The 16,458-nt window shown below is 31.6% G+C and overlaps 1 protein-coding gene across 1 annotated transcript; it reads left to right on the top strand.

Annotated features, from left to right (window-relative positions):
* Positions 1 to 1,362: 1,362 nt before the first annotated feature.
* LOC18050953 lies at positions 1,363 to 2,156 on the top strand. The gene has a single exon (XM_006449756.2). The coding sequence runs from the start codon at positions 1,363 to 1,365 to the stop codon at positions 2,059 to 2,061; it is 699 nt and encodes a 232-aa protein (XP_006449819.1). The 3' UTR covers positions 2,062 to 2,156.
* The last annotated feature ends 14,302 nt before the right edge of the window (positions 2,157 to 16,458 follow it).

The following is a 16,458-nucleotide window of genomic DNA, read 5'->3' on the forward strand; positions in this document are numbered from 1 at the left end:
TGTTTTAGTTAATGGAAACACAGTGTATTGTGGTGGCGTTCACATCAAAGTCCTTATAATTGATGGATTCTTTAAGCCAATCATTGATCCTAACTAATTAATAGGGATATTATAATGAGAAGCGCTGAAGAAATTTGACTAGAATGCCAACAATTTGAATTAAAATATATTTAATTATTCACGCAAATGATGATTGGGTTTGGGGTGATGGTACCACACCTAATTAGGCCACTAAAAAGACTAAGCCGGGCCCAATTGATGCATGTGATTGTGGTTAACAATCAAATAGTGTATAAAACTTTTTACTCATTATCCAATTCTAATGTTTGAAAATAGGAAATTCAAAAGGCTTAAATTATGTCACTTTATTTGAAAAATAATAATGAGTATCCCATTATATATACATATAACATATAACATCCAACATTGGATTGAATAATTAGTGGTGGGTGTCAGCTGGTAAAATTTTTCCAATCATGCTGTGCTGCTACCCTCCGCAAAGACTGCATTTATCAATAACAGTATGGTGATGCTTTCGTTTCATAAGAAAACAAGCTCAATAATTGCTCAAATGTAAGCAGATTTTTTATGAAATGAGAGATAGGGTTAACGATGGTTCTTTAGATTCCACTTGGAGTAACGGAAACTGGAAAGTGCCACTTGGCAACAAGACCTCGGCAAATACGCCGGCTTGAATGGCTTTTTGACCTCATTTTTGGCCGGCGACCATTTATGCTCAAGAAAGCTACCATATTTCAAACTCATGCTAACTAGTAACTACTAAAATATTGTCAAGTTCAGTAATAAACTAATAATATTCTTCCTTAATAAAGAAGCTTAAGTAACGATCTAGTTAGTGCTAAATAGTACTTAATCCAGAGCTCCCAACTCCAAGAAAAAAACGAGAAGAAGAAGAAACCCTGTAAAGCATTAACATTTGATTCGACATTATTTCCCCTCTCCTTCCGCTTATTGCTTCTTTTGTTCTCTTCTTCTCTTTCTATTTCGTCCTGGTTTGAGTCTTAGAGTTGGCCATGACCATGAGCTCACTATCTCAGTATTTATTCATTTATTGTCATCCTTTACAACTAAGCACTCTTTGTTTTCTTAGGATTCTCTATCCTTCACTTATTATCAATTAAAACCTAGAGGCGGAGCCTTAAGTTTTAATTTCAATTCTTTGAAGAAACTCACGAGACTTATATGGTCACACTAAAGTTACCAAACCCTTCAATTCAAAACAGTATGTCAAATGTTATCTTAAAAATCTTAAATTCTCAGGCTCTTTTTATATGATATAAACAATGCTTCTGTATGTTTTAGTATTTTGAGTTGTATTTTGGGTTCTGGGTAAGCGTAAAAATGAGTCAACTACGTGTAATATTGCAGGAATCGCTTGACAGAGAAAGAGAGACGATAACGATCCTGGCTCTGCTGAGGGAGAAAATGGATGGTGTTGATTCAATCAGGAGGGAGAGGGGGAGAGGGAGAAGTCTAAAGGAACGGCTAGGATTAAAAAGCATGGGTTGTTGTGGGGCCACCTGGGGTTTCAGACCTAACACGATTAACTTAAGCGACAGTGAAGGCGAAGAACAGCAGCAGCGACACCTCAACCAAGAACGATCAACCAGTTCGGCTCAGAACCAACCGGATAATGAAACGGTTCCGGTTTGCATGAGCCGGATTCCGTTAATTTCGAGTGGAATGAATCTAGCAGCGGCGCTGGCTGCAGAGAGACATTTGCGGTCAGCTGACGGTGCAAACCCGGCGGGCCCCACGGTTATTAATAATGACCATAATGTGGGTCCTACGGGAACAAAACGGGGAACGCCGTTGAGGGTTTCGCTGATGAGACTGTTGGCGGAAACGGAGGGCTGTGATGGGGAAGAGAAAGCGGGGAATGATTCGATGTGCTGCGTGTGCATGGGGAGGAAAAAAGGCGCAGCGTTCATCCCATGTGGGCACACATTTTGTAGGGTGTGTTCGAGGGAAATGTGGTTGAATCGAGGCTCTTGTCCACTCTGCAACCGTTCAATCCTCGAAATTCTCGATATTTTCTAATGATGGCCTTTGACCACTGATGATCATCATCATGACGCTGACGGTGATGGTGCCTCGACACTCACGTGGGATTGTACTGAATCACCGGTTGTCTTAGCTTTTAGCGGAGATAAAAGAGTAGTTGCAAGAAAGAATTTCACTTTTTTTTTTTTTTTTTAAATTAGAAAAAGTCATGATTCAAATGATAAATAAACATGCAAGGGACATTGTCCGTCAATACAATCGGTTCTTTGCATCTTAAAGCCTCCTTGGTTAAGAAACGGGCATCAGCTTTAGAAATTCTAAAAATGTATTGTATCCGATAATCCGAACACTTATAAAATCTTTTTTTGTCCATCTCATATTTCGAAAACTACCCCAAAAATTTCTGCCTTGCTATCCTTTTTGTTGTCAGTTAGTTCTGCAAACCTCTTGGTCTTGGCAATCTGTTTTAAAAATGACACACGATAAATCTGCGTCCTTTGTTACCTGCGTTCCCACTTAATAACTTCAGCTTCCCCAAATACCACATTATCGCGATATTTAGGAGTTTTTTTTTCGTAGTTGCTACCACAATCTTGTCACTAGAATCTCTTATAACAGCTCCTAGCCCTGCTCTCTGATTTTTCACGTCAATAGCAGCACCCACATTGGCCTTAAGCCATCCAAAAGATGGAGGTCTCTACTGATTGTTCTTGGCAGGTTTCTCAATCTATGCTCGACCTTTCAATTTGACTCTTTTGAAAGACTTTACTACTGCTTCTGCTTTGGCAAATGACAGTAGAGGATTTTCCTTCTTTCCTTCAAAGAAAGCAATTTCTTGTATTTCTGGCAACCCACCAATTGTCATATCTGCAAATATCGCAAATCATAATTCACACAAACTTTAATAAACTTAATTTATCTTAATCCTTAGTGGGTAATAAAAACTTGCATTTATATATTACTGTAGGAACGTATTCTTACAATATGGAATCTATATAATAATACTTATCTAAACTATTTGTAACACTTGATCAATAAAATTTGTGGCCACATTTCATTCGTTAAATTGTTTATTGAATGATAACATTTATCAATAATTTATTTACAAATATAGATATAATAAAAGAAATCATTAGTGTAAATAGTGACTTAGGGATAAATATATGATTACAAATACACAATATTTATCATGGGCTTAAGTTTAATTACGAAAATCGAATAGAGGGTCAATTAAATTGTTATTATTGGTCTAAGACCGAGCCTAATATTAATTAAATGGAGTCTTAATTAATTGGGATTTTATTTAGTTACATGGGTCACTAGCGTGTAGTCTTGGGCTGTCAATGGAATAGTTTAAGGTTAATAGTAGTTTTAGTGTGTCATGAGATGATTGAGCCTTAACTATTAAGTTAGAGTTAGAAAGTTCATGGGTTTACATTCCCTCAGTTAGCTTAATTCCTAATTGAACTATAACTCTAATAAATGTCTATATAAAGGAGAGAAAATTAAAACAAACATAATATGACTCTAATAAATGTTTATATAAAGGAGAAAAAAAATAAAACAAGCATAATATTTAGATGCATAGATTTTTCTCTATAAAACAAAAGAGGATGTTCTACGATTTTTCATCTCTTACACTGAAATTAGGGTTTACTGTAAGCCCACGCATGTGAGGGAGATGATTAAGGATGGCAAAGAAAACTACAGCCAATTTTACAAATTTTCTAATCCTATGCATGTTTACATAATCAAGAAAAAGACCATGGCTTCCACTGACTTTATTAAATATAAAAATTATTTTTCTAGGCCTGATTTTTCTGCAAAACCATCAAGTGTAAGGTTTAAAGCCTTGGATCTCTTCCTTTCAAAATAAGAGATTTTATTATCTTAACACTTATAAATAAGTTTTTACATGTACATTTAACCTAATACTAATCTAATTCTCCCTCCACTCATGTAATGTAAGCCTACGATTACTTCCTTGATATAAATTTTATGTAATCGCATTATTTACTATCACAAGTAAAAATTTCGTGAAAATACACATGCTTAGTGGGCTTTGTTCGTTAACATAATAATAAATTACTAGAAATTTGTTAATAAAACTATTTTGTTAGTAATTGAATAGGAGTTATTTTCAAAAGAAAAATGATGATAAGCTGGCGAGTGGCAATAATGTGAATAAATATTATTCTCGTTAGTATTGAAGTTCTGAATTTTTTTTTTACCTTGTCACATGGTTATATACACACACATACAATTTTAATGAAAAGCATATTCAATTTAAAAATTACAAATATCTTAAATAAGAAAACAACTATTTTGCATTTTAGTTATGCTTTGTTCTATTTTCAAAAGAAGATAACGAAATGAGTTCGGTTTCCTACATTTTAATTTGGATTTCGATTTAAAATTTGTTTTATATTGACATATAAATGCACATTTTGGGTTTTGGGCTTCGAGTCTCTTACACCTTATTTTAGTATTGAGGTATTATAGTATTTAAGTCACAACTGTTGTGTAAAAAAAAAAATTGTAATTACAAAATAAAATTGTAATAATATGTAGTAAATATAAGATTAAATCAACTTAATTTTTATATCACACCTGCTGATATTTATTAAATACTTTTGTAACGTAGGTTACTTGCACAAGCATAACCTTAATATCCAAGGGCCTTAATCTTTATAAAACTTTGCAGATTCACTAGTAACAAATGGGCTTAATAGTAAAAATGATGTGAGGACTGCAGGGGGGCTCGGTGCCACATTTGATTATGGATATGATGAGGTCCAAGGTTCAGCCATGATGCGATTGTCAAATTTTGAAATAATCAGCCTTCTACGGACAGCATGCAAGGAGATCTATCTGTTACGGAAATTGTAACACAAATTGGTAGTTCGGATATAATGTATTATCAAGACCCTCCTTCTTTTCGTTGGAGCTACAGAAAGGAAGGATTTAGTTCTTTTAAAATAATCTCCATTTTGGTAACAAACCAAACTTTTCTTTTTTCTTTTTAATATTGATATAACAATAGATTACAATGGGTATATAACTGATATTTATGTTAGGAAATTGGTGGGTGAAGCAGGACCGCAGCTAAAATGAAATTGGAAATAAAATAAAGAACAAGCACAATAGAGGACACCAGAAATTACGTGGTTCGGCTTTTAGCCTACATCCACGGGCGAAGACAGAAGGAAATATTTTACTAGTGAAAAGGAGTTACAAGTATTGTAGTATTTTAGCTCACCACCCAAAACCCCAATACACCCAAACTCTCAAATCACTAAAATAAGAGCTTATAAATGCAAGCTCTTAAACTCTCTCTCAACTCCCTAAATTGCTCTCTCAAGATTGGATGCATAAACTCTTCATCTGCACTTCTATTTATAGCAAACTAGTGGCCAAGAAAATCAAAGCCGTGTTCACCAAATTCTTCATCAAAACCGTGTGCATCAAATTCAATCTTCAAACTTGTTGCAAGCTGACCATTCTTGTCAAAGCTTCTAGATGCAGCCATGCCAAACACTTCTAGATGCAGTCATGCCAAACACTTCTAGATGCAGCCAACTTTGACAATTTATAATCAAACTATACTACTGTGACTCTTGTGTATTACATATATTCCAATAGATTATAACAAATGTACAACTAGCATTTACAATCAGATTATACTATTAGAACTCGTGTACATAGAGCTTCTGAAGATCTGCCTGGATTTTTAACATTTATTAATCGAGGTGTCTCCACTCAATTATGAAATAATTAATGAAGGACTACCTCTAAACTCCATGATCTTTTTATGAAAACTCAAACTTTTGCTCTCGCATAAAATAAATGGCTCTCCCATTAGGCCAAAAGCCCATTAATAATGACAAACCAAACTTAGAATCTCCATTTTAATGACAAACTAAACTATGTCCACTTTATAATTAATGAAATAATGAAACCTATATAAACAACTTGCCGTAATCAAATCATCAATCATAGCCACCTAAATTAGATTTGGTGTAGTAAATTCTCGATATCTAAGTCGACAGCCAATCAAATCTATTTTCAAATCAAACTCCCTTTTCACTTTCCACATACAATAGAAGAAGAGAAATGACTTACCACCTAACTCATGGGTAATTACCATATTTAGCCGTAGTAAGTAAAAGTTTATTTTTTTTTTATCACAATTATCAAATAAAGAAAACAAAAGAGAAGTGGATCCTTAATCTCCGAAAGTGCCTTAAACGCATAATCATTATAGAAGGTTACATCAGTTTTTGAAAGTTAATATATGAGTGAACTATGAATTGGCCAAATCTATTTATAAGTGTTAGAAGAAAATCAATCTCTACAAAATAAGAAATAGAGGGTGAGGTGATAATTGTATTTTGGAGGCTTTGTACGCCTCCTTTATAGAGAGAACCTCTATAATACTTTTCTTAATTTAATTTGAATTAGTCACCCACTTTTCTTATTTAATTTGAGTTAGTCATTCATATGACTCATAATTTAATTCAAATTAAATAATTCAAATCACATCTAAGTTTGACATATTTAACTCTAATTTTTAATTAGATCAAACAATTAATTTAAAATCAAACGTAAGAGCAATTACTTTCACTTTCCTCAAATGTGAGATACTAGTATTTTGAAGTACTAATAAATTAGACTCCAACAGAACTTACATAAAATACTTACCATAATAAAATCAGAACCTCCTAAATCAGATTTGGTGTAGTGGATTATGGATATCTAAGTGGAGAGCAAATTTACTTACCATAATAAAATCATCAATGAGAACCTCCTAAATCAGATTTGGTGTGGTGGATTCTGGATATCCAAGTGGAGAGCAAATTAAATATATTTTCAAATCATATTCTTTTCCACTTTCCACATACAGTATTAGAAGGAAAAAGACTTACCACCTAACTCATGGGTAATTCCCATATTTAGCGGTAGTAACTATGAGTTCATTTCTTTTTATCGTAATTATCAAATAAAGAAGATAAAAGAGAAGTAAATCCTTAATCGCCACAAGTGCCTTAAATGCTTAGTCATTACAGAAGGTTGCATCAATTAATGCTTTGAAAGTTTAAGTGAACTATGAATTGGCCAAATCTATTTATAAATATTCCAAGAAAATTAATATCTACAAAATATTAAAAAGTACTCGAACTCCTGATCTAAAAATTTGAAAGGGTAAATAATGAAAGAAAAAGTATACCACATTTAGGATCTTAATTAGTGCAAAATAATGCGCTGATAAAATATTGAGATATGATTGCATGAAACAAACACGCGCACGGGTGATTGTTCACACGAATGGGACAGCCAAGCCAAGCCAACAACGCTTTAAAAGTGGGTATCATGAACATGGATAAGCATGGACAATTTTGTTTATTTATTTTTTATTTTTTTTTTGGAAATCTTCAAGAACAAACAACAACTAAAAATTGAAGAGCATTATGAAGAATGTACAATAATTGCACTGCAGAACACAAAAGCATACGATTCTGGGTGAGTTGGGTGAGTTTGACATCGATGTTTTCCAAGTCCATGCAAGGAAAAGGAATGTCTCTTAAGAAGTTAAAAAAAAAAGAAAAAAGAAAAGAAAAGAAAAGGAAACAGAAGCCTCTTTTATACGACTTCATGACATGATCACATCGCAGCACTTAATTAGTGGAGGGGCTGAGGGAGGCTGGCTGTTGATTTTCATTTTGCAACTCTCACCAACTTTTACAAAGTTTCTTTTGGCTGTTTACTTGATTTAATTCGCTCGAATCTTTGTTGTGGCCTCAGCAATGTGACATAATTATAAACATACATATGCGTCGACTGTTGCTTATCTTGAAAAAAAATTTCATGCAATTTATCCTTCTTTTCCGGAATTGGTGAAGTTCACATCCCCCACGCTTCTGTCTTTGTGAGTTGAGAGCACTTAAAAAAAAGACATTTTTTTATGATCTTAATGGCACAACAAAGAAGGCATAATTTTAGAAATCAAAGGTGGGTCGGATAAAAACCCCAAGGCAGAAAGGGACAGTTTTGTCATGTCATTTCAATATCACTAATTACGCATATTTTCTCATTTGATTTACTATTATTATTGTCCTAGAAAGTTTTAGGTACGCACATTACAAATATACTTGAAGAAGAACTCGACAACTACACGGTTATTATGCGTTCAATTTCGGGTCAACTAATGTCACTTATAAACTTCTTGTTAAAAAAAAAAAAAAGTTTCATATATAAACTTTATAGTTAAAACACTCTTGTGATCTAAATTTATTAATTATGAATTTTGAGCATAATATCTTTTATCATTAAGTCAATTTCGTTTGATTAACAATTTTTTTTTTCTTTTTTTAACTTATAGTTTCCTCAAATCGAATCATTTAATGTCAGTCATTCTTTAAAAATTTCAACTCTTTTACCGACCACAGGGATTACGCATAATCCGTTGATTGACATCCTCATAATCCAACCAAAAAGTAAACACACATCAATATTTTTTGGAAAACACACACACACGCACGCCCCAACGTCAGCTCTAATTCAACTAAATGACCCCACAATTCTATTTTGTCTAAATCCAAATTTGTCTTCAACTAATCAGCAGTTACAGCTTACAATCTTCAATTTCTGATCGCATGTACGTTTCTAGGCCCCATCTCCTCGGATTAATATTCCATTCAGCCATTTAATCTTTATTCGTCAGCCAGACTATTTGAACAAATTAAGATTAAATTTGAAAGCCGTCAATTTAGGGCTCAAGATAAGATTTATCTTACATAAAAGATGTACGAAGGTCAATAATTTATTCGTTGAGTTGCCATGAATCTCTTTGGTTAATTTTTTAATGGGAAAATGACAGTAACCCCCTCTAAAGTTTGTGAAAAGAGAGATAAAATCCTTTTAACATTTCAAAAAAAAAAACAACATATAACCCTCATTTTTGTTAATAAATTTCATTTGTTTTAATAATAAATTTATTTTTAATTTACAATTACAATTATCTCTCTATAATAAGTAAATCTGTATATTAATCTATGACATGTCATCAATGACACGTATAATGAAATTAATAATTTTTTTATTAAAACTTAAAATAAAGATATAATTATTTTTTACTCAAATTATTTACTTTGAATTATGAATATATCCTTCTTAATGATAATATGATAAAAAATAATGAATAATAAATAAATTTAAATTTAAATTTATTTTCTTCGAGAACAAATTAAGCAAAATGAGATATTAAATATACTTATATATGGATGAAAGGTAGACTGGGCAAATAGGAAGTAAAAATTAGGGGCCCATTATCTTAAGTCAATATATTAATTTATTTATTATAAAGACATAATAGTAATTATAAATTAAAAAAAGAGTTTATTATAAAATAAATAAAACTTACTAACAAAAATAAAATTATGTGTTTTTTTTAAAACGCTTAGGAGTTCATCGTCGCCCTCCCTTTTTGAGTTCAAGGATTCATTATTTATTTTCCTTTTTGTGTTATATTGAATGAAAGGAAAAAGAAAGAAAGAATAATACATTTTCTTTCTATTGGTTATGTTGTCACGCAAACGGCTGTTTGAGAATTATCACACACACATGGCCGCCGGGAATTTCGGCACGCATGACGTGGCATTTTACCTTTAAGTTCTGGCCTCTCATTGCATGCCGTGTGGTGTATATATAAATTGCATATTTATTCGATAAGAAAGTTTGGATTGTTTGCTTTATATATATATATATATATATAACAAAATCACGTGGTTTAGACTTATGCATTATATGGAAAAGGCTTTTTTTTTTTTTTTTTTTTTCTCTTGGTTTAAAGAATCAAATATTTGTAAAGAAATATTAGAATTGAATCAAGAATTCAGCCTTTGCCCCTTAGACCCAAAAGTACAATAATTATATATTGATCCATATGTCAGGAGAACTAGAACCTCAAGGTCGATCCCTTGTACAAATATTTTAATTGAGTCGAAGAACTTGTATATATATTACTCTTCTTGTAACCTAATCTAGTTTATACATGACTATCCATGTGACAAGCTCTATAGGGCAAAAAAAAAAAAAGTATATTTATGAACTAGATTTATCCAGAAGTGGCGAAGGGATAGAGCCAAAACGGTAACTGTTGAGTTTTTTTGGTATGGGATGCACATCTCGTTTAATTATATATAAAAAGCTACAAAACATTGCATGTGCATTGTACGTACGTTGTGTGTGGCAAACGGGATTAAGTAATTAATGAGGTCTCTTTTGGTGATGATGTAAGAACTATTCATAATTCACGCCAGCATGCCCTCATCAAACGATATAATTTTGAAGGCTATTCGAATGGAAATATATTATTGGGATGGTCAAGTGGGAGATTTAATTACGAATGGCTGGTAACGAGAAGGGACCTTATAATTATTTGGGAAGTTTGAGCCCACAGAGATATGAGAAGGTAAGCAAATTAACGAAGTTTCAGAGAACCTGGAGCTTAATCCAGGAGCCAACGCATTTTGATCAGAAATTGTTTTCGATTGTGCATGTGCAATGTATGCTTTGGTATATGGGAATAAGTATACATCCTGAACACATTGCCTTTTTTTTTTCTTGTGAGGTTAGTTACCCTAAAAAAATAAAAGACAAAAAACAAAAGATTTTCTTATTAGTAGGGTACACTGATAGTTAAAAATAGTTTATATAAAAATTTTCAAGTGCGAATATTTGCACCTTTACGATGTGTAAATATAAATCATACAATATTGTTTAGTTCTATTTAAGGCATGACAATGAAGATGAGAATGAAACTCCATCCTCAATTCAGAACTCAAAACGGAGACGTATTCCTCTTTAAGTTTCTTAGTTTCCTAATAATTGGAATGGTTCACTCTTATTATCTAAAGTTTATGTGGACTGATAGAGAGCTGCACAAACTGTCAAAGAATGACCCCACGTTCCTATTGGAAGTAGCTATATTTTCAACTACGGAATTGGAATTTATGTCCTTTGTGTTCTTTTCAGCAAGTACTTATTCTTCACTGATAAATGTGACGTCCACTTTAAGTTCAAAGCTAAGAAAGAATATAAGGCCAGAGACTAGCTAGCACTGACAAAGTGAAAAAATTAATTACATGGCAAGAAGAAACATTGCATGTGACTTTGCGACGGCACAAGTGGTAGTTTATAAGAGGAGGATCCAATTCTCGTCAAGATAAAGAGCATATAATAGATGGATTAGAGTCTTTTGTTTCATGCCAAAATGCCCATGGTCTTGTATTGTACGCCTGAAAAAGGAAAATTAAAGATAAATAAGACATGGCCAAAATGCACCACATAAGTCGGTGGTCACTCAGATGATTCTCTTCATAATCCCGCTCGCAAATGAATGTCTTCACACTCCGAGAACAAAAATAAAATCATTGTACTAGTTTTAGAGAGAGAGAGAGAGGGAGGATAAAAAAAAGTTCGTTATTGTGAGACAAATTAGTGATCCACAAAAGCTTGTGTTGTTGATAAATAACAATTTTAGAAGGGCGGTTATAAATTAGATAAATTATGTATAAATTTAAAACACCTAATATTATCATATCACATAGCATATAATCTTATATGTTACAAGCACAATCCTTTGATAAATCTATATCTATTTGTTAAGGAAATATTAGCTCATTAATTTCATACTTAGGTTGCATTTATTGTAAGGCTGAACAATGAATACTATTGAATTTAGATACGGTCTAAGTGAATCTAAATGCAATTCTATGACTATATGAAAGCTAGTATTTTGACATTCGGGTCCTTTTAGTTTATTTTTAAATACATTTTAAAAAAATACCTATATTTAAATAACCTATATTTGTGTGATATAAATATTTTTAAGTTAAATAATTTGAAAAAAATGATAATAATTCAGGTTAAAGAATTTAGTAAAAATAAATAGAGTTTTTGAATTATATATATATATATATATATATATATATATATATATATATATATATATATATATATATATTTAAAGGTAGTTTTGAGAGGTAAAGTTAAATAATTCATTGAGCATTCAATACTAAATGTTACGTCAATTTTTTTTAATGTGATTCTATTAAGATATATTTGATAAATTTTCAGTGTTAAGCTACAAAACAAACACACTTAGGGCCAATTTGGGAATGATGTACCTTTTAAAATAATTGTTGTTATATGTGTTGTAGAAATATTAAGTTGCGAAGAGAATCAGTTAAGTATTTGGTAAATTTTATTTTCAAAAATACTGTGAGTTTTGAAAGCAATTATAGACGTTTGGTAAATTTTACCGTTAAACTGATGGGAGAAAATAAATAACTAAAATGTATATAATATATAAGATAAAATTTAGTTATACATATAAACACATGTACATATAATATTTTTAATTTGTGTATTATAATAATTTTTACTCAAAATAAAATTTATAGTATATTGATTTTATTTTATATTGAAATAATTGATAATTAGATTAATAATATAGTGAAACAAAATTAATAATAATTCAACCAACAAATTGATATTAATTAATTTATATTGATGAATTATAATAAATATTTATTTTGTTTCCAATTTGAATGAGAATAATTTTGGGTTTAGGTAATAATTTTAAAGATATTTATAGAATTGTATTAAAGGATAAATTTGATTCTCAAAATCAAAATCTAAAAGCTACACTTTATCTACTTTTCAAAATCAGCTGTAAGAGGGGTTAATTTTGACAAAAGTGATTTTGATTTTTTTTTACCAAACACTAAAATTAGTTTTTAGATTTTCAAAATGACTTTTAAGCCTCCTAAAAGCAATTCCAAACAGTCCCTTAAAACAACTTAATGACTAAAAGAGTAATGCTACATATCTCAAGTTTTTTAAATCTAAAAAACCTACCCCAAATGATGTGGTTTGGTGAGATGGTATAATTTATTCACTTGAATTTTCTAAAAATTTATCAACTACTCAATTAATGACATGTCATTTAAGAAGAAATTTGTGACAAAAAATTTAGGATGTTTATCATTATTCATGACTAAAATTAAATGGGTTACTTATTTTTCACTGAAGTGCTTTACGTTAGCAAGTAAAAGGTTTCGTTTAAATTAACGTTAGTAACTTGAAAAAAAAAATAAAGAAAAAGATTAGCCTTTTCTTTTATGACAATAAGATGTAACTTTCTTGTCAAATAATTTTGTAGCAAGATGAAATTATGCGTTACCTTTTTCTATCTTCCTTACCGTAAATTAGTGAACTTGTACCACTTTTAGTTGCAACACAATTATACTCTCCTACATATAGAAGGTCCATCTTTTTCTTTCTTTTTGCCATAATAGATCGAAGAAGCCAAAGTTTTAATGCAACACAATAATTTGAATGTTGTACTAACAACACCATTTTGTTACATGAAAAGAAAATAAGAAGGATTTCGACTATAATTTATTGGAGTCCAATTTTATTTTTATTTGGAATAAATGTAACATTCACAGCTAGAACTGAGCGGCTATGCTGATGAGAATTAGTGGCGAGAAAGAATTCCCTTATTATATTAAAATGAAAGAATAAATTAGAAGACAAAAAATTGGATAAAACCGTTCTCTCATCGGTATACCCAGTACTACTTCAACGTTTTGAACTTCACTTTTCTTCCCCATTTAAAATATTTTCTTTGTCCTCGGTGTAGTTTAAATAATTTTTTCGCTAGATGTAGCACTCATCACACTAGAATGAAGCCAAAAGCTATCTCCTCGGTGATGATGCCTTCTTTTAAGTGCGCGTGCACATGATGGTAGTGTCCTGTCCTGTCCCACATCGATTAAAAAGCATATTCGATCTTACAATTTCACTTGATCCACCGTCATGTATATCATGTTATCACCTTTCTTCCTCTTTCTCTATGATCTTTCGCAGCATGCCTTTGCAGCTTTGTTTGTCATTGCCATCATTAACTAAAAAGCATATTATGAAAGGCAGAGTCGCACGTAAAGCAAATTAGCTTGTTGATGATGATGATTCAAATATATCCTTGCTTTCATGGTGACTGTGGATGAAATTCGCCGTAAACGTTTTTCACCCTTATTTAGAAACCTAAGTTTGCATGCATAATCAATCAATCCTATTCTTCTCGGCATACAATTACTTGTTTTAATGTCATTTTCCCAAACAAAATCAATGTAACATTTTGCTTTGCTTCTTGATCGTGGTTTCTTGTAGCACTTGCATTGCCAACAACTATATATCTACATTCATGTACACTCTAACTCTTTGTGAAAATGATCATTTTATTAGTGTTAATGTCGCATCAAATCACAAAAAAGGTACTTTTTACAACATTTATACATAAATAATAACGATGGGGGTGTGTGTGTATATATCCAATCTGGATCAGGCACAAGGTGGCCGCCGCTCACCCTTTTAATTTGTGGCCACCAAAAAATGATTTGGCTTAGCCAATTCATGTTCATATTACAAAATATTAAGATTTGACCACTTTGGTTTGGTATGAGAGAGCACTAGATACTCTTCTCTAATATAAAGAACCCACTTAGTTAAATAATAATTATACCCATTAAACATACATAACAATAATCCCAAAACGCAAAAGAGAGGCAACTTCCTAGTTATGCGTAGATTTCCCTTTTTTCCTTTTTTTTTTGGTTAAAATAAAAAAAGTTATTTAGTTTTATATAATATGTAGTCGACATTGATGTGTATCTTCCCCCCCCCCCCCCCCCCCTCCCCCCCACAAAAAAAAAGGGCCAAATAAAAATGGTGCGTTTGCATGAGATAATAGTAAAGGTGACTGGCGGCCACTGTGGGGTTAGTCAGATTTCAAGAAACTAACTATAAAAGAAACAGCAAATTAGAAGTGAATAGGCGTGGCAGGTAGGGGTGTTCATAATCCAATCTGATCCGCTTAATCCGTCTGATTCGTATAAATCCGATATGTGGATCCGTGGATTGGATATGAATTAAAAATTAAAAAATCCGCAGTTGATGGATTGGATATGGATTTACTTCTGTAAATCCGTAAAAATCCATGAATCCGCAAAAACAAAAATGTATATATATATATTTATTTAGTTAAAAAATTATTATAAATTTAATTAAAGAATATTATAAATGTGACATTACATAGTTACATAAAACACTATAACATATCTTAGCCATTACCCAATAATAATATTAAGTAAAAAATAATTAAATAATCACATAAACAAATATAACTTGTAAAAATTGTAAAACAAAATAAAAGTAAAGTCACACGCACTAGCAAAAACAAAGTAACATAACGCCAAGTTACCAATAATTTACAAAGTCATCTAAAAGCAAAGTAACATAACGCCAAGTCACCAAAAAATTGCAAACAAAAAACCCTAAGCTTCCTCGCCGTCACATGCACTAACAACACCCAATATTGATTCAATACACTCTCGACACCGATTTGAAGGACGTTGTCCGCGTGATTCCAGCGAGAGCAAGCCATATTCTTTCCCAAGTCCATTGAGCCACTTCACAATCACTGGTTCCAGCCAAACAATTGCACTATCACAACCTTTAAGATCGCTACTCGTACTTCTCCTAGTTCCCATCGTTGGCGACTCCGTAATCACCACTTTTCGACAAGTGCAATAGCCTTGGTGAAGGATCAGATTGTGTTTGGTTTTAGAAACTTCGCCATTTCAATTAATTGTGGCTTTATTTGTACAATTAATTTCGGTATTATATTAATATATTATTATAACTTTATTTGAACAATTAATTTTAGTATGTTATATTTTGAAACTTTAAACATATTATTGTAGCTTTATTTGAATAATTAATTTCGATATGCTATATTTTGAAACATTGAATGTATTATTTTAGTTTTATTTAAACAATTAATTTGTTTAAATTTTATTCAATTTTAAATTTAATTGATAGTAAAATTATTTTTATGTTATATTTTTTTTAAATTTCATTAGTTCATGAATTGGAGAGAACTAAAAATTTTTAATTCGGAAACTAATGCGCAAAATAGTATATTGGATATGAATTAAGTTAAATCCGTATCCGATCCGCAGACGTATGGATTGAATTTGGATTGAGTTTAATCAATCTATGGATTGTATTAGATTAGATTAAAAAATTATAATCCATAAAATTGTAGATCGAATATGAATTAATGTCTAATTCGCGATCTGCGACCACCCTACTGACAGGGCAGGGCCTCACGTCACAATCACAATTGTAAAATGTAAAAGAACGAAAACGAAGAAAGACACTCATATTTTCATTAATTCAACAGATCACACACAGCTTCTCAGACAAAAGATGGTAGGGGTCCATCAGGATGTGATCTACTTACATGCTCCACGAGTCCTTTTTATTTTTTTTTCATTTGGGTTTTATTAAGTTCTAACAGATTCG

This window comes from Citrus clementina, unplaced genomic scaffold (genome assembly GCF_000493195.1).
Source record: "Citrus clementina cultivar Clemenules unplaced genomic scaffold, Citrus_clementina_v1.0 scaffold_2, whole genome shotgun sequence".
NCBI lineage: Eukaryota > Viridiplantae > Streptophyta > Magnoliopsida > Sapindales > Rutaceae > Citrus > Citrus x clementina.